Source organism: Cibotium barometz, chromosome 17 (genome assembly GCF_041138505.1).
Source record: "Cibotium barometz isolate CiBa-2024 chromosome 17, ASM4113850v1, whole genome shotgun sequence".
In the NCBI taxonomy this organism is placed as follows: Eukaryota; Viridiplantae; Streptophyta; class Polypodiopsida; order Cyatheales; family Cibotiaceae; genus Cibotium; species Cibotium barometz.
In genome coordinates, this window is record NC_141062.1 from 55,426,194 (window position 1) to 55,452,320 (window position 26,127).

The following is a 26,127-nucleotide window of genomic DNA, read 5'->3' on the forward strand; positions in this document are numbered from 1 at the left end:
GTTTTGTTCAGAAGGGTTAGGAAGCCGTTAAAAGAAAGCTTTGTATAGCCTTAAGCAGACACCCCATGGTATGAGAAGATACATGCATACTGGTTGCACATGGGATTTGTAAGAGTCCAACAGAGAGTACCCTCTATGTCAGGAAGACTAACTAGGATTCGCTGGTCATCGTTCTATATATTGATGACATACTACTCACAAGCCCCAATGTTGAGAAGATTTCAGTCTTTAGGCTGAATTATAAGCTTCTTTTGAGATGTCAGATCTGGGCCCGTTGCGCTATTATTTGGACATTTAGTTTTTACACGGTGATGATGGGATTGTCATGAATCATGATGCATTCAAAGATTGCTTTTAAGAGGTTTAATCTTGAGGATTATAAGCCTGTGGCAACACATGGAGATAGGTCCTAGTCTTAGCATTCAAGATTTAGGAGAGCCTTTTGATCAAACATTATATTAGGAGGCTGTTGGATGCTTGATCTATCTATGCAATACGAAGGCTATACATTTAGTATGGGGTGTCCGAGCTCAATAGATTTTTGCATAGCCCAAGTATCAGGCATTAGCAGGCTGTCAAAGCGGGTTTTCCGCTATTTGCAGGATACTCAGCACCTCGGATTGTTCTATCCCCACGGGGGAGGGGGGGGGGGTTCAGAGTTGCATGCGTTAAGTGATTTTGACTAGATTGGATGTTATAACATCAAAGTGTCCACTAGTGGCTTTTGCTTTCGTCTTGGTGATTCATGTATATCATGTCTTAGTAAGAAGCAACCAGCAGTGGCCACTTCAAGCTTTGAAGTTGAGTCCAAGACAGCTTAATAGCAACAGTTGAGCGTGTCTGGCTCAGACGCCTTTTGGTTGATTTGAGTGTTGGCTAATGAAAATGGGAATACATATGAAATAAATGAGGATTGATGTGGAACAATGTGGAAAGACGAGAGTTTGTTATAGAAATTGTATTTATTACCTGTTTTTAAATGACTGTTTTATGTCAAAAATGCTGGGAAAGCATTTTGACCGTCTTGTGAATGAGGTCGTGGAGACCTATTTGATAAAGTTGCAATAGCTGACGGAGAGTCAACGGAGGATGTCTCGCGTAGCAAGGTCAGCGGAGGTCTTGATCAGTCTCGGTTCGATTTAAATGGTGAGCTTCCGGTACAGTGGATGAGGGACCAAGGAAGCGGCCTATGAGTGAAGCGCTAGGTGACCTGTGAGTGAAGGATCCTAGAGGGTGCTGATCATACGGTGTTCGGGCTCTGGGTCGCCGAAGATATCCACACGTGCGTCGGGGAAGATATTGGAATAAGGAGTAAGAGTTGTTTTCGGAATTTGGGCATGGATCTGGTTGATTGACCTTGCTGGTCCTCAATGGATGAGTTCATGGCTCTTCTATATGGATCTATTGGTTGATCTTACTGATCTTGAACGGAGATTCCATTTTGATTTTTATAAGTGAAAATACTGCCGGTTACTATGAGCTAGGAACTATAAAAAAGGCCCCTGAGTGGACAGGTGGTGAGCGTTCTAGTTGTTGCCAATGATACCATCGGTACACCGATGAAGGAAAAATTGAAAATTAGGATTCAACCCGATATTTTGGAGGATTATGATCAGTGATACTATAGTTTCATATTGGGTGTGTAAGTGGTGTGTCTAGTTTTAAAGACAATTGAATCTGTGAAAAAGGCAATTTCATATTGGGTGTGTAAGTGGTCTCCTCCTGGCTCTCAATTCCTCTGCTCTCTGTGCGGTCACCCCACGTGGTACATCAGCTGGCACCGGCATAGCTCTCTGGAAGAAATCTGTGAGCTGGGACTGTCTCCCACCCCTAGTGGGAGCGGGTGTCTGGAGGAGTCTCTCTCGAGAACTATGAAGCTCTAGTAGTAGTCTGCCAAACAATCGCTGGTCCGAGGCCTCCATCAACTAATGTAGTGAAGAGTGCTCCTCAAACAATCCTGCATAACTATCTCTGACCCCCTGGTGGGCTCTACATCTACATACAAAGTGATCCTCAGTCTCCACCTCCTCGCGGCACAATCTGCATATCCACTCGGCTCTGGGAACCCGTGCCGCTCTCCCAGCCTCTATCTCTAGCTAATGTGATGAGACTCGTAGCTGTCCAATAGCAACGCGAGAGCTGTGTGGCATGTATACATATATATACCGCGGTCGCTGTATAAACCCATCCCTGAGAGAGAGAGAGAGAGAGAGAGTTTGCGAAAGACCTAATGGGCCTATGAGACTGAAGTGATACAATAATCAATGGATTTTTTTTTTGAAACAAAACAAATCTATCTCACTAGGGTGATACAAAAGTGTCCATGGATATCTAATCATGGAATACCACAAACATGTAACACGAGAGGAGCATCACCTCCCAATAGATGGTATACCACTTTCCAAAATATCAAGCATGCAGCTAATGAGTATGGCCAAGAGGTCTCCCTCAACTACGTCACGTGGAAAGGTAGCTTGATGGCGTTGAAGCATGTCCTGGATTTGGAGCTGATGAGGGGATTGTGGCTGACGTACAGGAGGCCAGGGGTGTCATGCATGCTAGAATGTAGAGGCCCGGTCCAGGGTAAATGCTCTTGGGCAAGGTGGGTCTACAGCAGCCCGAGGTGGGTCCACGGGATCCAGTGTATGGGTGTCCTCCTCATCTTGGGTCTAGAAGAAGCAGTTGATGGTTGGTTGGCGAGGCAGGGGTCGGAGTGGCTAGGACTAAAGCTCTCTCAAGCAAGTGTCCTTGTGTCTACGGAGCTCGAACAAGAAAAGTCCTAGGCAATGCTAGTCCGGGAACTCAATGATCCTGGAGAGTGGGCCAAATCCCTCATGGGACAGATAGAGAAATCTCCCACGGATCTCATAGTATACTGGGCAATGACATATGTAATGCTCCTCTATCTCAACCTCTCTGTGGCATAATCAAAAGATCCTCGCCTCCTCGGGTCTTCGTATGAGCTCCGTGGCTCTAAAGAGGTGCTGAGCTCTACATGTCTCCACTCTGATGCGATTGGATGAAACCCATATCTAGCCAATCGCACATGGGATGCCACCATTTGACTAGTTCACGATAAGGGGACGCCCGCCCGTGAACCGTGGGTGTGAGACTACATGCTGACAGGGTTATGTGGCAGGTGATAGGTGGTAAATATTGGTTAAAACCTAGCCTAAGGAACTAGCATTAATTTATAAGTGAGTGTGTAAACACTTCAATAAGTATTGGGCGAACAAAACTCGCTTAGAAATTATGACCAGTCCTGTGTTCATACACATTGATGTCCCGAGGTGAACATAGCTCAATGCCCACCGCCCAGACCTTATCCCCTTTGTTCAAAGAGAGCAACCAGCCGTGGGTCTATCCTAGCTTGCACCACAAGTCACTCGTCCTCTCTACCTAACATCCAGGGTGGACATCTAATCATCTCTCTTCTCTCTCTCTCTAGAAGTAGGCGCCTCCCTTCATGAGCTCTTTTGGCTGTATTTTCTGCACTTTCTGCTTCCCAACACATATCCAAGCTTGCTAGTGTGTTTTCAAAGCTTCCAAGAGTGTTTCCAAGTGGTATTCACTCTCCTACACACTCCCAATGACTGAAATTCAGCAAAACAGCTCTTATATTTGCTGTAATTTCTGGTCTTTTCGTTGAAAATCCTAATTTCAGCCTTTCTTTCTTAAGTTGAACCATAGAGAAAGCTTTCCCAGGGTTCCCTTCATCCTCTTAAAAAATTTTGTCGCGAAGAATCGTGATAGATTGAAGGTTTTAACACTCCAAATGCTTCCATCATGAAGATCTCTGCTGTTATCGACTCTACTTGCAATTGGTAAGCTTTAATGCTATGAGAGGGAGGAGCAGGACTCCATGTTCATATACCCTTTGTAGTGTTCTCTTGTCCTACATGCTCTCTTGCAGATTGTCTCTACTATGTGTTGATGGAACAATAGAGAGAAGATGGTAGGGAACTTGGGCACTTGAGAGGGTAGTGTGAGTTGCAAATTTTTATGGACAACCATATTGTTTGCAATACTGCATTCATATGCATTGGTATGGAAATCTGGTCATAAATGCATATGAGGATGGCCAATTTTCTCTCTATGTTTTAATTTCAGATCTTGTACACCCCACGAAAGAAGAATGTATTGGCAGATGCATTGTTACGAAAGCCGTATGTAGTAGCTATCTCAGTTGCCTCTCATGGGGACTTGTCTGCCATGCATGATTTGTATCATATGGATGCTGATTTTGCCACTATTTAGGCTGATTTGATGTCTGGTCATGCATATGTTTCATATGTCATCAAAGTGTGTTATCTTATGAAAGATAATGCCGATGTGTGGTGTCTGCCATGAGGCAAAAGGTTCTGGATGCATGCCATGCTTCTCCATATATACTAGTCATAGAGGCATAATGCCTACTACGCACATGATCGAGCGGTATTTCTTTTGGCCAGGAATACAAAAGGACATAGAGGAACATGTACGTGCATGTATCACTTGCCAAAAAGTGAAATTTGATAGGCAAAAGGCACCCACGTAGTCATGGGAAAGTATTATAGTGGATTTCATTATGGACTTGCCACGAATCCAACAGAGTAATTAAATGCTGGCCGATTGGGTGCTTCTCTACAACTCGTTATTGATGGAATAAATGCTAGCCGACTGACATTAGGGGGCTCCTGATGCTGGCCAACTGCACTATGGAGGCCCTTATAGGCTGCTGACTGGCTGCCTATGCCATTCATGGGCAAGAAAAGGCGATTATGCCTAGGAGCATTGACTTAGGGTCTTTTCAGACCCTTGTGCCAGGCAACCCCCATGTTGGGGTGCCTTATGGGCTGGCCCATGTGCAATTGTCCTATATGCTTGCTAATGCATGACCTATGCTATGGATCTGACTTCTACATGTCCTATTTGATGAATTGTTCTTGGATTGATTAAACAAGCTTAGTGGCCTTTTATAGCAAGTTAGTTATTTATGTCGTAGTTATCACTATATAAGTGAGAGCTTGGGTTATTATGAGACATAGTTGTGTGGATGCACCATGAAGGTTTGGCTTGGACCAGGAGAGTAGGCATGCACATGCCATGCACATGGAAGTATGTAGGTTGGCGTGTCAAAGGCCTATAGGCAAGCTTTGGTGGTATGCCCGGAGTAAGACACGGGCCTATGAGATTGTGGAGGAAGCCCTAGCCTGGCTCGAGGGAGACCGGTGGATGCTGATTGCTATTGGGAGGTGAGCTAGCTTCCTACCTCATGATTTGGTTTAGGACCAACTTGGCTTTCAGCAATGTTTAGGGCAGATTTTGGGAAGACCTTCACATGGAGGCTGAAGAGGGGTGAGAAAAAAGGAAAAAAGGTTTTCTTTTTCTTTTTCTTTTTTTTTCTTTTTTTTTGGGGGAGGGGGGGTGCGTAGGCCGAATACCACGTGCGGAACAGAGATAGGTGGAGGGCAGTAGGCGAAAAGAGGGTGGGGTGGAGGAGCGAACAGCTAAGGCAACAAGGGTGCGAGGGGGGAAAGGAAAAGGGGGTCCACGTGTGAAGAGCAAGGAGGGGGCTGTAGGCGTGAATGGGAGGAAAGAAGGGTGCGAGGGGGGGTGGGGGGATGAAAAGGGGGTGCATGTGCGAAGAGCGGGAGGAGGGAGCAAAGCGAAGGGATGGGAGGGGGATTGCAAGCGAAGGGAGGAAGTGCCCAAATGGTGCCAAGGAGGAGAGAAAAGCACAAGTACATGAAGGGGGTTTTTTTGGGGGGGGGGGGGGGGGGGGGGTTGCGTGCAGGCACAGAGGGGGCGCAAGCAAGAAGGGACGAAGGGGGATCCACCCGTGCTTTCTCATTATGTATATAGCGTCCATGGCAATTGCATATGCCGGGGATTGATGCTACTCATGTGATACTGTGGACATGGCTTTCCGTTGGGACTTGTGCTGTGAGTATATGCTCGGAAATGCCTAGAGGATTGGTGCTCTATTGGGTCTGGTACCTCGTGTACTTACCTGGAACACGTCTATTTTCGTATAGTCTCATGAACGGGGATTGTCCATACCAATGGTGCATTGCATAGCATCTTTATGTGCTTGCCTGCAAATTGAATTTGCATACTATTTTCATACTTGCTTGACCAATGTGTAGTTCAAGGTAAGGGGACGCCCTGCCCGTGAACTGTGCGTGTGAGACTGTCTGCCAACATGATTATGTGGCATGTGGCAGGTGGTAAGTATTGGTCAAAAACCCAGTCTTAGAATCTAAGTAAGTGTGTGGACACTTTATTAAGTTTTAGGCGACCAAATCTCACTTATAAATTATGACTAGCCCTGTGTTCGCACACACTGATGTTCCGAGGTGGACAAAGCCCAATGCCTACCGCGCATACCTTATCCCCTTTGTTCAAAGAGAGCAACTAGCCGTGTGCCCATCCGAGCTTGTACCACAAGCCAATTGCCCTCTGTGCCTGACACCTAGGGTGGACATCTCATCATCTCTCTCTTCCTTCTCTCTAGAAGTTGGCGCCCTCTTTAATGAGCCTCCTTGGCTGTATTTTCCGCACTCACTTCTTCCCAACTCCATATCCAAGCTTGCTAGTGTGTTTTCCAAGCTTCCAAGAGTGTTTCCGGGTGGTATTCACTCTTCTACACACTCCCAGTGATTGAAATTCAGCAAAACAGCTCTTATATTTGTTGTAATTTTCGGTCTTTTGGCTGAAAATCCTAATTTTTTTTTCGAGAAACGATCCTTTCATTAGTTATAAAAAAAACGCCCACTGGGCTACAAAACCCTCTCTTGCTCATAAGAAGGCAGAGCAGAGATCCAATCAAGGCAGCTAGGGAGACTCTCCCTAGGTGCAAAAAAGTACAAATAACAGTACAAATAACTGAGAGGCTATATCATACAATAGGAGGGGGGAAAATCCAAACAGGTGGCCTGTAGTGCCAGCGGGGGGTACCCGCGTGTAGAGTATAGAAGGGGCCGCTGCGCCAAGTGGTGTGGAAGGCCTGGCGCCGCAAGATCGCTCGATCCAAGTCTCCCCGGATGCGGTCATACTATCCTCGCAGGGTGTGAATCAACTCCTGCCAAATCCCGCAAACAGTCTCTGCTAGTGGCTCCAGTCTCCCCTCAAAGTCCCTGAAACAACGGGCTCTCCAAGTGAACCATATGGTGAGGCTGCTGAGGAGCTCCCATCGTAGATCCCTCTCCTGTGTCCAGCCAGCGGTGGACGAGAAATCCGGTGAAGGAACAAGGCGAGGCTGGCCCCTAATGAATCTGATGGCCTGGCTGTCCTGCTCCGTCTCGTATCCCAGAGCAGGCCTTGATGAAGTCGACCAAGCAGCGGCTCCCCACGTATACATGCCCTCTGGAGAGAGGGGGGCCAAAATGCGCAGCATCCTCAGCCAAATTTGCTGTGCTTGTGGACAGTCCCATAGGCAATGTCTCTGTGTCTCCAATGGGTGGCCGCATCGGACGTAGGCCGACGGAAGGCCATTGTAGACAAGCCAGGTGCCAACTGCAGAGCCCCTGTGGGCAACCAGCCACTGGAAAGTCGAGATCCTGCGTGCCTGTCGGCTAGCCCAGAGCCTGGTCCAAAAATCCTCCAAGAACTCCTGTGAGAGTCCCTGTAGCCGCAATGCTCCGATGCACCTGGAGAGACCATCCCCCTCCAGTCAAAATATGCCTCCCAACCGAATAGTGTACTGGAAGAAGGTGATCTTTGTGGCCTCGGGGGACGCATAAGGATCATGCCACTCGTACTCGCCAGGGTCCCACTGGAGCCGGGCCAAGGGGCGCGCAGCATATGCCCATATGCACCAATCAAAGTCCACATCTGCAGGGTCTGGATCAATATGCCACTTCCGAGAAGTGGCGGCCACTACCCGTATCCTCTGAAAGATGCACTCTGCAACCAAAGGCGATTCCGCCTCCACTCTCTGAAGTCTGCTCTCATCCTGTATCTCATAGTAGAGGCATCTACCATCCTCAGTGCAAGCTCTGACAGTAATCAGGATCTCCAACAACTGTGTAAAGGCTCCCGTCCACCGTGGGGCGGCTGGCTCGAAAGGTGTGAAACCACTCCTCAGTGAGTGCCTCCTAAATGTCATCCCTCATAATCAGCCCCCCTCTGAAGTGACTCAGCCTCTCCGCCTGGATCTCCTCCGGGAGACTGCAAAAGGCCTGCCAATCTCCAAAACTGCGTGCTGGGCCTGCCGCCAATGGTCCCTAGGCTAGACGAGGCCGAGAACCCAGCATATGACCCTGCTCTGTGCGTACCGCGGGGCTCCAGATGAGCGGCTGTCTGGCCCGCTCCTCATCACAAGTAGGAGGTCTCTGAGAAAGCCCCGGTCTCAGCAGCTCCCAAGCTCACAGGATGCTCAAGGCAAATCTGTCGTCCCATCCTCTACTGAGGCCTGTCCTCCTCATCTCTATGAAGATCCACCGTATCTCTGGTGCCCAAGTGCCCCCTGCTGGGGGAGCTCTAGCCTGCAGCCGCTGAAATAGAAGCTCCTTCCAAGGCTCAGCGCTTGGAAGCAGCCCCCGAACAATAAGCTTTCCCAACAAGGCTCTACTCTGATCAGCTGGGTCTATAATGCCCAAGCCCCCCTGGGCCAACAGAAGAGTAATAACTGCCCAAGCAACCTTAGCCCGGGCCGACTGACCATCCCGCCCAGACCAAAGAAAGTTCCTGATCAGCCCTTGTACCTGGCTGATGCAAGAGCTCGAGAAGATCCAGCAAGACGTGATGTACCACATAGTCGCTAAAAGCACCTGATTTGTCACCACCACCCTCCCAGCCAAGGATAGCCGAGCTGTACTCCAATATAAAAGCTTCTTCTGAATGCTCAGAAGAAGCGGGGCGATCTGCTGCTCAAGTGACAAATCAAGTCCAATTTGGCATCCTAGATACCGCACTGCTGTGCCAGGAGGAATCCATCTAAAACCCGAGTTTGGGCTCCATGCCGGAGCGGGAGCGCTACTTATCCAAAAGGCCACTGTCTTGCGCCAATTGATCAATGCTCTCGAAGCCACACCAAAAACCTGTAGCGACTGCTCTGCCCTCTGTAGATTGGCCTCCTGGCCATGCAAAAACAATCCCGTGTCATCAGCAAACTCAGAATCGAGCAGGTCCTCACCCCGGACTGGGAGCTGGAGTCCTCTCAAACCAACCTCCTCTGCTGTCAGATACATGCTCATAGCCTCTGCAAAGAAGAGAAAAAGGAACGGGGCGAGAGGGCATCCCTAACGGACTGATCTAGTCAACTCAAAACTCGGCCCCTGTCCTCCTGCCATCAACACCTGGCTACGAGCTGTGGAATATAGAGCCGCCACTCCTCGAATCCAGTCTGGCTCAAAACCCAGGCGAAGCATAGTGCCCTCTAGGAAACCCCAATCGACTCTATCGTATGCCTTCTCAAAATCGAGAAGCATCACGACCAAGTCCTCACCGAGAAATCTAGCTCGAGCCGTTGCCTCCCAGAAGGTGAAAATGTTGTCAAGGATACTGCGCTCCTTGACGAATCCTGTCTGGGTAGCATGAATCAACTCCCCAAGGAAGGGATGGATCCTCAAACTCAAGGCCTTTGGTAGGACCTTGTAGACAGTATTGAGGATCGTAATAGGCCTCCAATGCCGAATATCATCTGACACTCCCTCCCCCTTGGGGATAAGAAAGATCAAGCCCTCTAAAAAGCTCTGTGGCATCACCCCAATGTCCAAAACATACTGAAAGCCCCTGCGGAGGCCTGGCCCCAAAAGGTCCCAATCGCGCATAAAAAGGCAGGCGTCAATCCGTCCTCCCCAGGGCAACTATGACGCGGAAGGACCCTCAAAGCCTCAACAAGCTCATCCTCTGAAAGGGGCTCACCCAAAACTGTGTGCATACGATCTGTGACCCTCCTCTGCACATGGGCCCACACAGTCTATCTGCAAGCATCACGTGCCTCCGTGGCTGGCTCCGCTGAAAGCAGGTCTCTATAGAACTCAGTGGCAATGGCTCTAATCTCCCCGGGCTTAGTGGCTAACGATTCGTCCTGCCTCCTGAGCTAGCGTACTCCTGCTCGAGCATGGCGGGGATCGGTAATCTCAAAAAACTCCCCAGTCACTCTATCACCAAGCTGCGTCCACTGAGAGGCATGGCGATGATAGTAGAACTCATGTCTCTGCTCCTCTGCCTCTCTAACCTCTTGGCGTGCCTGGCTCAGTTGGGATGCCACCCACTCACATGTAGGCAGCTGCTCCTGAAGACGTTGGAGCGAAGCAAGGCTACGTCTCAAGCGACGCTCCCGCTCTCGTGTCTCTCCCAGCCGTGTCAAGGCTGTAGCCTGCAAAAAAGAGCTGAACTCGATGAGTCCCTGGGCACACTAGCCTGCTGCATCCAGGTCAGAGCTCTGGCTATCATGCCATATCCTCTCAATGTCCTTAGAAAGACTGGGATCTGTAAGTATCCTCTCTGGGATCCTCAACTGCAAGCTGGTCTCCCGTGTCCTCTCCTCAAGTGTCACAATAACTGGCGCATGGTTTGAAAAAGAGGTGCCAGCAAGAATGCCAACGGAGCCACCACGCTCCCCGAACCTGTCGCCCACATAGAAGCGATCAATCCGTGATAGATTAGTCTCTCCTTGCTGCCGGCGATCTGACCGAGAAAAACTAAGACTGTCCTGAGAGCGGGAGAAAGCCTCATGCTGCCATGTATCAGTGATCCGCAGTGTCATACAAAATCGCTCCCAAGCTGCAAGCTCCGTGCCGTGCACTGTAACATGATTGCCTCCCACCCTATCGGCCGGGTCCTCAAGCATGTTGAAGTCTCCCCCGACACACCAATGTGCGGCCTCGGGCAATGCATCTGTAACAAGGGTCCAGAACTCTGCTCTGGCACTAGCATGGTTGGGCGCATAGACATTGAGCACACCAAAGTGCTCATCGTGCATCCTCAGAATAACATACTGTGCTCTACCAGGCACAATGACCCCGCGATCCACAATGGCCTGCCGCCATACATCCGCAATGATCATACATACTCCTCCTTGCCCACCCAAGGGGCCAAAACCTGGAGACCAAAATGTGTCCCATCTACTAGGCATCACCGAACCATCTCTCCGAATCCTGCTCTCACTCAAATGGTGCTCCTGCATCATCAGAATATCAATACTACCCCCAACCAGGCATCTTTGAAGCTCCTGCCTCAAGCAACCACGATAACGTACATAGTGTGCGCCGCCAAGGCCCTGTACATTCCATGAGGTGATCCTCATGGATGACCTGCTGAGGTGGAGGCTGTCTCAGCCATACGGCGGGCCTTCGCAAGCGGCTTGGATGGAGAGTAGTCCCCATCCGAGCAGCTACGAAACTGCCCACCCGGTTTGCTGCAAGAGTCTCGGACCAGGTGCCTGTGGCTGTGTCCCATGGCGACTGCCTCCCGCTCAGAGAGAGAAACCTCATGTATGCATACATAGTCATGGTCGCGTGCTAGGTCTGCCACTATGCGAACCACCAAATGTCGAATCCCGGAGGCATCCGCACTCCCGGTATCAAAGAAATGTGCCAACTCCCAGAGTCGGCCTATCACGTCTGTCATCTCCAGATCGCTCACATGGTGAGAAAACTCAACTGCCTGAGTCTTCAAAATACTAAGAGCGAGATCCAGAGTCCACTCCCGGTCACTAGTGCCGCAGAGAGGGAAGGAGAAGGCCACCGCTGAATCAAGTGCCTCCTCCCCTCGGGCCGGAGGTATCACCACATGAACTCTGATGGGTGCTGGCTCATGGGGGGCCCTTCGCTCCAAAAAGGGGTGTGAAGGGGTAGTCGAAAGCCTCCGATCGCTGTCTAGTGTCGAGACTACTCAGCCGACTGTGGATAGAGGATATTCGTGAAGCACGAATCGGCATGGTAGGTCTCCTCTGCGGTGCCCGAGCAAGGTCGGTGCTCAGCGCCCACCGGCGTGCAGGTGAGCGCCAGGGTACTGCCAGTGCCTCCCGGGGAGCTGAGGCGAGCGGAGGGGGAGGAGGGGGGGGAGAAGGGGGTGGGGAAGGAGCCGCTAAAAAAGGGGTAGCGGGAACGGGAGGAGGCGAAGGTGGAAGCGAGGCGGGAGGGGGGGTGGGGGCGAAGGGGGGGGGGTGCTGGCATCTCCTGATCCTCAGTCTGCGCTGGGGTCTCCTCCTGGAGGGGAGCAAAGCTGTTCCTCACTGGAACCCAGTGATGCTGAGGCTGTGACTGCTGCTGCGTCGGTCTCCGGGCATGCTGCTGTGGCTGTCTCCCTCTACGGCGCCCCTGTCCAAGCTGCCAATCCGAGGTCTCTGTGGGCTGAGCAGGTGTCCCGGAGGCTGCCTGCCGAGCCGCATTTGTGGGCGGGCCATCGGGGGTCTGCTGCTGCGGTGAAGGTCGGGTCTCCCGCGAGGGCAGGCCTTGGCCAGGTGGCCGACCTGCCTGCATATAAAACACTGGTTCGGGAGCCCCGAAAACTCCACTCTCTGATCGATCCATCCCCCCCCCCCCCCCCCCCCCCTCCCCTCCTAGGTAACTGAATGACCTTCGGAAGGGAGGAGATGTCAGGAACCAAAACTCTGACCGAAGGCAGGCCAACTACTCTAGCCACCACTGAAGTTACTGTGGGGCTAGTCTCAAGCACCGAGCCCACCAATGATCCTATCCTAGAAAGGAGCGGAAGGTACTCGCGGCGGAGTCCAGGAAAGCAAACTGTGACATGGAATAGGCGCTCCCCCTGCTCGGTCGACTGCTGGGTCGAAACCATGCTGCCAACGTCTGAAGAAGGCCCGAGCGCCCTTGATGTCAAGGGGACTCATGGCTAGGACTTGGGCCATGCTCTGGGCTGTCTCGAACTCAATCTGGTAGTGTCCGCGGCCCAGTAACTGAATGTCCAGGATCTTGCCCACATCTGCAAGAAGGCGGGCCTGGAGAAGATCCCGGATCTCCCCTCTGCTGGGGCGAGTGCCAACTATACAGCAGATGGTGGAATGTGCCTGGAGGCGTTCCACCTTTGCGGCAAGTGGGGCGGGAGGAACCTCCATTAGAGTCTGAAGCTAAGTCGAGGGCGAAGCGAAAAAATGGAGGGTCCTGCAAGAACCGAGCTGCACAAAAAAGGCGGAGCAGGGAGGGGAAGAGGGGGAAGGGCGGAAGACAGAGGGGGAGGGGTGGAAGACAGAGGGGAAGGGGCGGAAGACAGAGGGGGGCGGAAATAACAGAGGGGGAGGGGCGGAAGGCAGAGGCGGAGAAAAAAGGGGGGGGCGGGGAAAGCGCGAAAGGGGAGGGAGGGCGGGGGCAGGCAGGGGGGGCAGGATGCGGAGGAAGGGGGGGGGAGCGGGGGGGGGGGGGGGGGCGCGACGGAGACGGGGAAGGCGGGCAAGGGGCGACGGGCGCGAAAGGGAAGGGTGGGGGGCGCGAGAAGCACAAGGGCGCGGAGGGGGGGGTGCGAGCAGGTGGGGAGAGGCAGCCTCGAGGGCGGGGAGGGGGGGTGCGAGCAGGTGGCAGCTCGAGCAGGGGGGGTGAAAGCTTCAGCGAGCGACTTACAATGCTGAAAATCCTAATTTATTCATTCCCTTCTCAAGTTGAACCATAAGGGAAGCTTTCCTAGGGTTCCCTTCATCCTCTTGAAGACTTTTGTCGCGAAGAATCGCAACAGATTGAAGATTTCAACACTCCAGATGCTTCCTTCGCAAAGACTTCCGTTGCTATCGACTCTACTTGCCATTGGTAAGTGTTAATGCTCAATTATGGAAGCAAGTAGCAAGAGGGAAGAACATGACTCCATGTTTCCATACCCTGTGTAGTGTTCTCTTGTCCTACGTGCTCTCTTGTAGATTGTTACTACTATGTGTTGGTGGAACAATAGAAATGAAATGAAATGAAATGAAATGTTATATTAACGTCTTCAAAAGGCCATAATGACCTATGAGACCAAAAGTTACATCATGGTGGATCTGATACAATGTCTGGATAAAAAAACCCAGAAAATGAAAAATAAAGATGATACTACTGGCACCTAGAAAATGAAACTGGAACTGGAAGGTACACTATGGAGGTACCTCCATCTCATAATATGTGCCGCATCGGACACTGGCGGATCTCCTCAATATCCTCTGTGGTTAGCACCCTGACTGGGTGTCCCGCATGCCTCGCAAGAATAATCCGAATCTGCCGCTGCAACCTCCGTCTATGCTGGGATGCCCTCCTCCGTAGTCGTGGGCGTCTGGACCACCCAAGCTCAATCGCACGATCAATCAGTGTACCCCTGGTGTGGGCGGTATCCATGTCCTGCTGCTGCTGTGGTCCATCTGGCGCAGTGATGGCTGGACTAAAGAAGTCTGTAATGTGCCTCTGAGTCTGGCTCTCTGTGCGCCTAAGCAGGCTATCTCTATGTCTCCGCAGCTCAAGCAAGAACAATCCCAAACACCTCTGGTCCTGGTACCCCATGACTCTGGAAAGTGGTCCAAAACCCTCTCTGAATAAACAGTGGAAACGACCACGTATCTCATAGTATGCAGTACAATGGCATATATAATGCAGCTCTGTCTCTGGCTCCCTATGGCATACTCGGCATATCCTGGCCTCAGCTGGTATACCTCTATATCGGCCAATCTCAATCTCAAGCTGGTGTGAGGATGTGCGAATCTGACCAATAGCACATCGTACTGCATGAGACAAGTGTACATCCATGTAACTGGGTCTGATCACAAAACCATCTGCTGTGAGCTGAAGAAAATGCTCTTTGTAGAAAGCCATCTTCGTGCCCAGCTCCTCAGTCGGCTGTATCCATGTCCTCCTAATGTCCAGCTGAACTAAATCCTGACGGATGAGTCTGGTAATCTCTGTCCGTGTAAGAGTGAGAGAGGGTGCCTCCAGAGAATACTGGAAGGGAGGCAATCTGTCCATGCTAAAACCATGTGCCTGGAACCAAGATGTCATCTGTCCATACCAACAAGCCGTGTCTCCCTGTAAAGCTAACTGTCGGGAGGACTCCAGGGCGAGGCGTGCATATCTGTCTCGGGGGAGATCCCACAAGCCATGTATGTAGAGAGAAGATGGTAGGGAACATGGGCACATGAGAGGGTGGTGTGAGTTGCAAATCCTCACCCACAACCATATTGTTTGCAATACTGTATTCATATGCATTGGTATGGAGATCTGGTCAGAAATGCCCATGACACTATGTACTTGATTCTCCCAAGATCAATAAACATTATTTGAGAGAGTTCTCTTTCACTTCTATTGTGGAAGACGATCACCGCGAACACTAGCTATCTCTATACCTAGAACACTATGTATAGCCGTACAGTGAATGTTGAAGATGTCAACACAAGAGGCCGGGACAATAAAATGCATGCTTCCAATGCTTTACAGGAAGACAAAACTCATGTGGTGCATATCAGGGAACAAGAACATGTGGGAGAGTCGTCCTGTGGTAAAGAGAAAATGCAGAAAGAAGAGCCTATAGCCTTAATGACTGAACTTACTCGTATGCAGGCTCTTCTTTGTGCACAACAAGAAGATTTGAAGATCTACCATCAAGATCCATTGGGACATGATCGTTTGAAGGTCAAGAAAGCTGAATCTTTTATGGATCATGCCATGGCAATGATTGCTCAAGAGTTGCACATGCAACCGAGGGATGTAGCATGTGCATACTTGGCTCGTATCTAGGATGTCAATGTAGAAAAGGCAAACCATCCTACATGTCTTGGTTTCCTCTTTGGTGGTTGAACAAAAACATATGTCTAAGAGGGTGAATCCTCATGCTATTAGAGAGGAACCATCGGTGACTTCACGCCGTGCAGGGCTACCTTATGTAGCCCGTGAAGGATGCAATGTTTATGGCAGTGATCAAAATGTATGTGAAATGCCATTGCTGGCTGAAAATGTGCATGCACAACACTTGCAACATGGGCTGCAATTTTCTGTTGGTGCAGGTGTTCCGCGTATCTCTCTTGCTACTCATGCCCTCAAGTGTGCTTGTGAGTGAGAAGTTATGGGTGAAAATGCACCAATGTGTGTTGAGGAGACAGCCTTGCCTCATGCTTCCAGGGCACATGTTTCTATGCCTAATGCATCCTCTTTTGTTTCCAAAATGATGCCAGTCACTAGGGTTGTCCCAATGGACATGCATGCGGGAAAACATGTTGAAATGTAGACTAATGCATCAAAGTCTCGTGACTTGAAAGCTGTAGACAAATCTTCGAAGTTCGATACATATCATGGGCAATATGATGCATCAAAGGCACTTGCTTTTATTGTCCAATTTGATATTGCTTTTAGTGATGAGGATTTCACTCAAAAATCCATGATCCGGCATGTAAGCATGCTAATGAAAGGTAATATTGCTCATTGGTGGCTTACTGAGAAGCTCTCACCAAAGCCTGTTAGATCATGGAAAGAGTTCAAGGAGAGGTTTTATGCCCAGTTCTTGCCTCCTAATGCATTAAATGAGATAACAATGAAGTGGGATTGGGTGGAAGCAGAATGAGTGGAAAACGGTGAATGCATATGTGCAAAAGTTTTTGAAAGTGCTTTTGGAGGTGTCTTCATTTATGCATGTTCCAGAGGCGGAAAAGAAGAGAAGGTTTCAATTGGGATTGCAACTTGTGTACAAAGCGGGACTACAAATGTATCTTGGTCACACCTTACAACAACTAATCGCGGCCGCCATTGCCACTAATAAGCAATTGGAACTCAGTTGAGTCGATCCAATAAGGCTAAACCCTCATTCCAGGCAAAGAGAGGACTATCCAAAACCTACAAAATAGTGGACAGCGACCAAAAAAGGACCAAAACCAAGATCAAAATGGTCCAAAGGCTGAAAATAAACCTACCAAGAAGCGTCGCTTCCAAGTAAAAGACTATGGTCTCACAACGGGACAGAAAAAGCAATATATGAGCGAGGGAAAATGCTTTACTTGTGGTAGCACTGAACATATTGCAAATTGTCATGTGCACAGTGTGTATCTACCGTGTGCTACACGCACACAAGACTAGCTTCGAGGTTTGGGGAAGCTTGGAGCTAGGCAGGCTGATTGGCGAGCTGGGCTAGAGATAGACTAACGAGCGGGCACCCAAGTATGGACGGGCGGGCGCCGAAGTGTGGACGCCCGGTGACCGGCCAAGAGCCTATAAAAGGGTGGCCAAGGTTAGTCAATAGTTCATAGAGTCTCACGTGTCTTTGTGAGAGCTCTATGGTCAAGAGCCTGGATCTAGTGTAGACGTGCACTTGCTTTATACAGCCAAGGCCGGCAGCAGTCTCGAGGCCTGCGAGGGTAGCTTCGTGGCGGTATGGAATGTCACAAGGTAGAGATTGGTGGGCATGTCCATCTAGTTAGCTCAGCTCGTGGCTCGGTGGGGACATCCAAGACTTGTGGGCTTGCCCACGGTTGTCAAGGTTGGGAGGTGAGTCAAGCCTGCACCCCCTAGATGTTTGCTTGGTTTGTTTTGCAGGTTTCAAGCCTTGTATCAGGAGCGTTCTACGAGGTGATCCTATGGGGATTTGACACGAATACATGCCCAAACAAGAAGAAGCAAGATAATGTGAATGCATCAAAGCCCAATGTGCATATGGTTCCGGATGTACAGGGCAATACTTCACATGATAGCAAAGACAGGGTTGTATGTAAAGCTTGGGGAGACAACTTAAGGATCAGCCCTCATTGTTCATGTTTGATGATTGTGCAACTGAAAACTTCATATCTACACAGATGGTAGTTGTTTTGGTTATTGAAGTGAGAGACATGGATTCTCAAATTGAAGGAGGGACTGCCTTTGTAGGTAGAGAAGTGCAGGTTATGCCAATTATTGGCAAGTTGCACATACACATTCAAGACTATGTAGATCATGAAAACTTTCTTATAGCGCCTTTGAATGGTTGTGATGTATTGCTTAGAAAGCCTTGGCACATGTGCATTGATCTACGCAAGGCTTACAAGACCAACATGATCACCTTCATGTATAAAGTCCAAGAGCATGGCATGTGATTGATGTTGGTGAAGAGGGTGATACTATCCCCATTATATCTTATATACAAATTAAGAAAGTAATGAAAAAGAGTGTTTTTGCATGCTTAATTTTTGTACGAGATATTGTTCAAGAAACTAATGTGTATGTAGACACTCTTAATGATAGATTGAAATACTTGCAAGAGTACAATGATTGTTTTGCTGATAAGTTACCAAATGAGTTGCCACCCGTGCGACCGGAAGACCATCGCATTGATCTTGTGTCATGTAGCTTACCACCTAATAGGCTAGCCTATTGTGTGATTGCAACCCAGAGAGAGAAGATTATGAAGCAAGTAAATGGATTTCTTCATAAGGGTATGGCTCAGTCAAGCTCTTCCCCATATTGGTCTTATAAATGCCCCGCCTACATTCAATAGAATGATGGATCGTATGTTTCGTGGGTACAAGAAATTTAAAGGTGTCTTCTTTGATGACATCCTAGTCTTTTCAAAGACCGAAGAAGAGCATAGAGCTTATTTTGCTATTTTTTTTTAAGAACTCCGTAAGCATAAACTCTTCATAAATGCAAAGAAGAGTGAGTTCTTCTTGTTAGAGATACACTATCTTTGTCATAGTGTCCAAAGATGGAGTGCGGATGGATCCTGCAAATATTGATGCAATTCGGAATTGGCCTGAATTGAGATCGGTGTATGAGATTTGTAGTTTTCTTGGATTATGCTCTTACTACCGCAGGTTCATTCGGCACTTTGCATGGATTGCTTCTCCTATGCTTGACTTGACAAAGAAGAAGGCTACCTTCTTGGGGTTGATTTAACTATGAAGATAGATCACCAAAGTTTGAGGTATTTTCTTACCTAAGCTAAGTTGTCGGAGAAGCATATGAGGATGGCTGGTCATGCACATGTCTCATATGTGATCAAAGAGGGTTATTTATGTGTGGTGTCTGACATGAGACAAAAGGTTTTGGATGAGTGCCGTGCTCCTCCATATGCTGGTCATAGAGGCATAATGCCTACTACGCACATGATTGAGCTGTATTTCTTTTGGCCAGGTATGTGGAAGAACAGAGGCACATGTACGTGCATGTATCACCTATCAAAAGGTGAAATTTGATAAGCAAAAGGCACCAGGTTTGCTTCAGCCATTGCCTATTTCCATGTAGCCATGGGAAAGTATTACAATGGATTTCATTATGGACTTGCCACGGACCCAACAGGCTAATGAGGACAGGTTTAGTAAGCAAGCTCACTTCTTGCCAGTCAAGTAGACCATCAAAGCTAAGCATATGGTTACAATATATCTCGCATAAATGTTCAAGCATCATGGAATGCTAAAGTCAATTGTAGGGGATAGAGATCCCAGGACTACAAGTCTCTTTTGGCGAGCCTTGTTTGATAATATGGGCACCAAATTGGACCTCTCATTTATATCCCTCAAACGGATGGGAAAAGTGAGGCTACACATTCAGCTGTGCTAGATCTCTTGAATTGTTATGTGGCGGATTAGAAGTCTTCTTGGGAGAAGTACTTGTGGAATTTGCACACAATAACACAATGCATGCATCTACAGGAGAAGGCCTGTTTGAGATTGTTTATGATAAGGTGGTTTTGCCACCCATCCTTCGCACAAATGATGAGATATTTGCAGCTGATGAGTATGTAAGAGACTTGGATATTGCGTTTGCTCAGGTGTAGACAACCATTGCAAGGTCACAAGACAAACATAAAAAGGCTGCCGATAAGCATAGAAGGCAATTTGGTGTCAAAGAGAATGATTGGGTATTGTTGAAATTCCAAAAAGCAAGACTTGCAAAGAGGCCTGGCAAAGAGGGTGCATATCCTAAGCTTGGAACCAGGTACTATGGGCCTTTTTGAGTGATCAAGAAGATCAATGAATTTGCTTTGAGGCTGGCATTGCCTAGTCATTGGCACATACACAATGCTTTTCATGTGACTCTCCTTCGCAAGTATGTAGGGCTAGAGCCTAGTGAACCAACCGGTCATTGAGAATCCACCAAAAGTGGATGAGCTTGAGGAGATTTTGCAGCTAGAACAGATTGTGTATCACAAGGAATGCAATCTTGTTGCAGGCAAAGTTATGAGGTGTTATCTTGTGAGGTGTTATCTTGTGAAGTTCAAGAACTATCTTCCCATTGATGCTAAATGGGTAGATGAAGAGTTCTTTAGAGTGGATGAGCTTGAGGAGATTTTGCAGCTAGAACAGATTGTGTATCACAAGGAATGCAATCTTGTTGCAGGCAAAGTTATGAGGTGTTATCTTGTGAAGTTCAAGAACTATCTTCCCATTGATGCTAAATGGGTAGATGAAGAGTTCTTTAGAGATTTCCGGCGCTTGCTTCAGACGTACTTGGATACTTTTCGACAACTGTTTAGAAGCCAGGGAGGATATCACCATTTGGCCACCCAACTGGTCCACCCGTGCTTTCTCATTATGTATATACATTGGATTGACGTCCATGGCAGTTGCATATGCCAGGGATTGATGCCACTCATGTGATACTGTGGACTTGGCTTTCCGTTGGGACTTGTGCCTCTGAGTACATGCCTGGAAATGCCTAGAGGATTGGTGTTCCATTGGGTCTGGTACCTCATGTACTTGAAACATGTCTATTTTGGTATAGTCTCATGAACGGGGATTGTCAATACCATAGTTTTTCCATACGGCAAACGCATACGGGTATGGAAGTACGAAAAAAGTACGGTTCACACTCCCAAGAAATTCCATACGTTGGATACCATACGACACCCTAAATTTAAGGAAAAACATGCTACATATGACACAAAAAACCAAAGAAACTTGAAACTGCAAAGATTTTGGGATTAGAAAAAACATAAATGATGTAGAGCCAGAATCCAAACTCCGGACTTTATATTACTGTAACTTGTTTACATCATACGTGTATGATCAATGATGTATCATGTAACATGTCACATAAGTAGGGACTAGGGAGTGTGGAGTGGGCAAATGCCAAAACCTGTCACTTGTAGGCATAGTTTTTTCTTACGGCAACCATACAACATACGTGTATGAGTCTGGAACTATGAAATAAGTATGGTTCAAATCTTGGAGAAATTCCATACATAGGATTTCATACTTGATTCTTAAATTAAAGGGTAGACATGCCATTTTCAAAGAAGTGAACCATGAGAGACTTAAAGTATGTGAAAGCCATGATAGATGATCTATCATAGTTTTCACAAATTGACCATGTTTCATCCGTCATGACTTTCACACATTGACAACTAATCTCTATGTCTAGAGAAGATGCAAAACATTTTCTTTTTTGGCTGGAATATGAAAAGTTTTTCCATACGCGACCATACGCATACGGGTATGGAATATTTTCCACACGAGTATGAAAAAAACTATGGTCAATACCAATGCTGCATTGCATAGCATCTTTATGTGCTTGCCTGCAAATTGAATTTGCATGCTGTTTTCATGCCTGCTTGATGCTCATTTATGGAAGAAGTAGGAGGAGGGAGGAGCAGGACTCCATGTTCACATACCTTGTGTAGTGTTCTCTTGTCCTACGTGCTGTCTTGCAAATTGTTACTACCATGTGTTGGTTGCACAATAAAGTGCAGATGGTAGGGAACATGGACACTTGAGAGGGTAGCGTGAGTTGCAGATCGGTAGAGAATTTCTTTTGGCATACTTTTTCCCTTTCATTTTCATGTGTTTTTGACATCCAGTTTACTCCTAGATCATATGTATCATTTTTTGTCTCTTAGGTCCTTCAATTTATGTAGATATTCATATAATCTTTCTGTCTTTCTTTCTGCTTGGTCTCATAGACCCCTTTGGGTCTTCCATAGATCTTAATAAAATCTCTGTGGTACTGTTTTATGCGTTTTTGACACCCAATTTACTCCTAGATGATATGTATCATTTTTGGTGTCATCCCTTTGGGTGTTTTGTAGATGTTAACAAAATCTGTGTGCGCGCGCGCGTGTTAATCCAGAGCTCTTGCAAAGGCAGATCACCTTAGAAGTATGAAAGGTGGAGGCATGGGTGGATATTTTTGTGCAAATATCCTATAACTGATACTGGGGTGCCATTTTATGCAGTCGGTGGTCGACCTCTTACAGTCATGGTTTGGAAGCGGAAGGATTCGCCACACGCTGATCCTTTTCCAGGATCTTCTTGTTTCAACTACTCTTCCTCCTGTAAGTAGCTCTTCCCTACACTTCCATGATTCAAAAAGTAGGCAGATTACTCTTAATTAATCATGCTTGATCCCTAATGAAGGATTGATCATGACAATTTCTCTCACGAGTTTCAGCTCTTCCTTGGGTTTTTTCATACTAGAGCTTCTTTCAAGCTTAATACTTGGTTATTGTAATCATGTTTGATACATGTCCAGGGAGATGCAGCTCATTTGTTTGCCTATGCAAGGATGCGGCTGGCACCTGCTACCATTTCGGCCACCTCAAGTGGCCGTAGCTCCAAGAAAGCTTTGTCGCATTCGAACTCGTCATCTTCGGCTCACTTGAGGAGTAGTAATCTTGAGAGTCAAGCAACTGGTCAGGTTCCTTCACGGGAAGATTCAGGTGATCAGGGCCTGGAGGTTTTCACACCGAGACCCATGCAGTGTGACAAGTGGTGGCGAGACCAAGACGGGTTCCTCTTAACTGATGCATGGGGAGTAGAGGCAGAGGGGATGAATGCCATCATTCCGAGTGTCTGGCTTCAGCAATCATCCGAAGAACAGTTGCAGTTGTGCGCCTACCAACATAAGCAGCTCACTGTTATCATGCTGATCTCTGTAATGCACTCAGCTGCTGATGCAGAAGGATCACATTTGCTGAAAAATCAAGTACTTGAGAAGGTCTGTTTGAACCTTGCCTGCCTGCGATCAATGGTGGACTATCCAGGCTGCATGTGAGGGATGGATGGGCAAGGTTTCCCACTGTCCACTCCTCACCTGCTGTGCCATGGTTGGGAAGTGTTCAGCAACCAGCCTTGCTCAGTGTTCCCTTTTAGGTTGTGAGTTCAACTTTTGAGTGTTCTGTAACCAGCCTCATTTTGTGGTCTCAATTTGGCAGCAGGCGTCTCAGAAGCTGGGTGTTCTTGAAGAGAGGATATCAAGGGAATGGGGAGGTCTGAACGTAAATCATGTGCCAGGGTATCGTTATCTCTGCATCGATCACGATAGAAGGGTCTCTAAAGCTTCACCTGGCAGCAAAGTGGCAACCTTAACAAAGGTGAGTTACTATAGAAAACCTCTTGTGATTGGAAGGTTTTCCCAAATGAAGAGGGGTACACAGATGTAAAGACCCTTGTTTTTGTTTCAGGACTCTCTACTCTCCCTTAACAAAGTAAGGGCTGAGATTGATGGTGCCAAAGCAAGGTCCGAAAGGAAAGATTCACTTCAGCCTTATGATTTGGAGATGTGCGTGAGGACACGGAGCAATGCATGGGTGGTTGTCAGGGTTCGTGGGGGCAATGAGCTTTATATAGTGCTTGAGCGAGCAAGTGAAACATTGCTGCTTACTTCTGAGGCTACAGAAAAGTTTAGCCGAAGGTCTTTCTCTGTCTCTGTCTCTCACTCTGTGTGTGTGTGTGTGTCCGTGCACAGACACACATGCACACCTACCTGCCTGTGACAGGGCTTACACGCATGCGCACACACACACACATTGGACATGGTCCCAATTTATATCTTTTCAAGTCCCAAAGACCATATTTTAGCAATTCTCTTCTGATGTTTTAATTGCTGACATATTTCAACAAATTGGTTTCAGATATTGTGATGGTGTATTTACGTCAGACTGAACCTCAGCTCCGTGTCTGTTACATGGATCCAAGGAGCTGAAGAAAGCCTTCTTTCAAGTACTGGAGGAAACATCTTTCCGATGATCTTTTGGATTTCATAACTGTACATTGTGCTGGGTAGTATATATCCTAGGTTTTTATAAGAGTAGACAACTTATGAAGTATGTTTGAATTTGTTGAGATTTCGACAACAGTTTTTGACAGTTGAACGATTTTGATATGAAGGTAAAAATACCTCAAGGTGGAGCATACTTCAAGGTGGGGTTGATTCCTTCTATGTGATGAATCCAAATAATGGTACAGTCAAAGCAAGCATGCCCAAAGGCACCTTATATTTTGATAATCTCCTCCTCTCTATAGCTAAACTACCATCCTAGTGGCTACACATTTTATTGAGCAATTCTCACCTTGAGTTTTGGGCTTGATTAGTTCGGCCCCTTTCACCTCAATTTACGCATGGCATCTGCCCCAAACTGAGGTGCAGCCACATGGTTTTTTAAAGACCTATATTCTAAGTGCAATACTTCTTTAACTCTCTCTCACCTTTCCACTTTAAATAAACAGTTGGCATGGTGTTGTTGCTTTCTATTCGTTCATGATATAGTCCTTGTAGGCAACATGTTATTGTGCTAGTTCATTTGAATGCTTGAACGTGAATTAATGGATGCCCTTCATTCACTGAGGGAACATGGAACTTTGGCCCAAGCATGGCCATCGTATTGATCTGGGATCATTTGAACCTCTCTTCTTCCCCATCCCATTGGCTGACTTTGTTAAAGCACTCCTAGATCCTCTTGTAATTTTTTTTTCTTCCTCTCATACCCATCTGCCAAGGGGATGTTTCACCTTTACGAGTATCGGAAACTATACGAGGAGTGAGACAAGCCCTACAAGTGAGCTGGGTGGCTGGTTAGAGTGCACTTTGCGTAACTGTTGGAGTCATAAACTTTGATGTTCAGTGTATCCTTTTGGACTACGGTACCCACATCTGCATGCTTGCATAGTAAATATATCTCATCCATTGATATTTCAGTGGATTTCATTTTAACTGTTGATTCTGTGTATTTTGACATGTAGCCTTACGTTAGACTTTCCTCACCATATCAATGTCCCAGTCCCGAAGTGATATAAGAGCATACTTAGAAGCATCTTGTGTGCATTGGACACAACAGTTCCTTTGTTGGAGTCTCATTGCAATTATATCTCAACCAGTTTTCACCGGCATAATGCTGCGTTGTTATGGGTCATAGAGGTACCTGAAATTTGCATTGGACACAATAATTCTTTTGTTGGAGTCTCATTGTAATTATATCTCAACTAGTTTTCACCTGCATAATGCTGTGTTGTTATGTGTCACACAGAGGTACCTGAAAATTCTTCTTGTTGAAAATTCAATGTGATACCCCCTTTCACACAAACACAAAACTCACCATCTTATAGTGTGCAGGCTTGAAGAGTTTTGATGCTGCAGTGTTTTCTAATTTTATTGCTTATAAGGAATTCGATGTCATATCCCTTTGATACAAACTTAACATGCAAGTTTTTGAGTCTTTTTCTTTTTTAAGGTGCATGAAAAAATCATTAGTGAGCAATGTTTGCTTATATATTCTTTTACACATCTACGATTTGTTTTTAGAACTTGAACACCTTTGTTTTGTACAGTCTGGTGTTGCTGCTATGACCAAGAAAGAGAACCTTAAGCTGTCGTCACACGACATATTCTTCTACAGCGCGGGCTAGAAAGTCACACTCCCTTGAGTTTTCTACCTAGAACCTTCAAACTTTATCCTAGCTTTAAAATGTGAAGTAACGAAGAATGTAAGTAGAGAGTAGGAGCTCCAAAATGTGCCAACCATTGATATCTAGACTTGTACTCTATGTGAGCATCTCTCAAACTTTCTTTGATCCTTGAAGTGAATATTAAAGATTAATGATGTATCTAAGAAGAGGGGAAGACGTACATAGCATGCATCGTCTGTCTCTTTCGTCGGTTGGTGGATTTAAATAATTTACGGGAGGGTTGAATGCTCTTGTATTAAATAAGTTGCTCGTGGCAGATTTAGGTACATTAAGAGCAAGCAGATATATGCTTTTTCTCATATTTCCATCACAAAAGTCCAAACATTCAAAATTGGAAAAGAGAAGAAGCTTTAGTGTAGAAAACATTATAGGTGTACTATTCTTTTTTGTATTGTTAACCACTTCATAGGCTATCATGGTTTGACCCGCTTGACCTACCATAAGACGCTTTGCCACCTTACCCACCCGAATGGGCACCTATCTCTTGTAGAAAGGAGGTGGAACGTACAAAACAACCTTAACATGAGCGCAAATTAGTGTGAACACTAGTCACTAGTATATAAGTCAATTTTCATAATAAGTAATAC

The 26,127-nt window shown here is 47.2% G+C and overlaps 1 protein-coding gene across 6 annotated transcripts in view; it reads left to right on the forward strand.

The window, feature by feature from the left end:
- LOC147630196 (vacuolar fusion protein CCZ1 homolog) overlaps positions 1-24,324 on the forward strand; it is a 47,463-nt gene extending 23,139 nt beyond the window's left edge. For 2 of the 6 annotated variants that reach the window (XM_086811831.1, XM_086811832.1), the window contains exons 6-10: positions 22,033-22,131; positions 22,329-22,793; positions 23,014-23,169; positions 23,260-23,489; positions 23,710-24,324. In XM_086811831.1, coding sequence (XP_086667957.1) covers positions 22,033-22,131; positions 22,329-22,793; positions 23,014-23,169; positions 23,260-23,489; positions 23,710-23,740 — 981 coding nt within the window. In that variant the 3' untranslated portion in view covers positions 23,741-24,324. Of the gene's footprint in view, positions 1-22,032; positions 22,132-22,328; positions 22,794-23,010; positions 23,170-23,259; positions 23,490-23,709 lie in introns of all 6 variants that reach the window. The other 4 variants (XM_086811828.1, XM_086811830.1, XR_015267796.1 and 1 more) reach the window with 3 other exon arrangements.
- Positions 24,325-26,127: the final 1,803 nt, after the last annotated feature.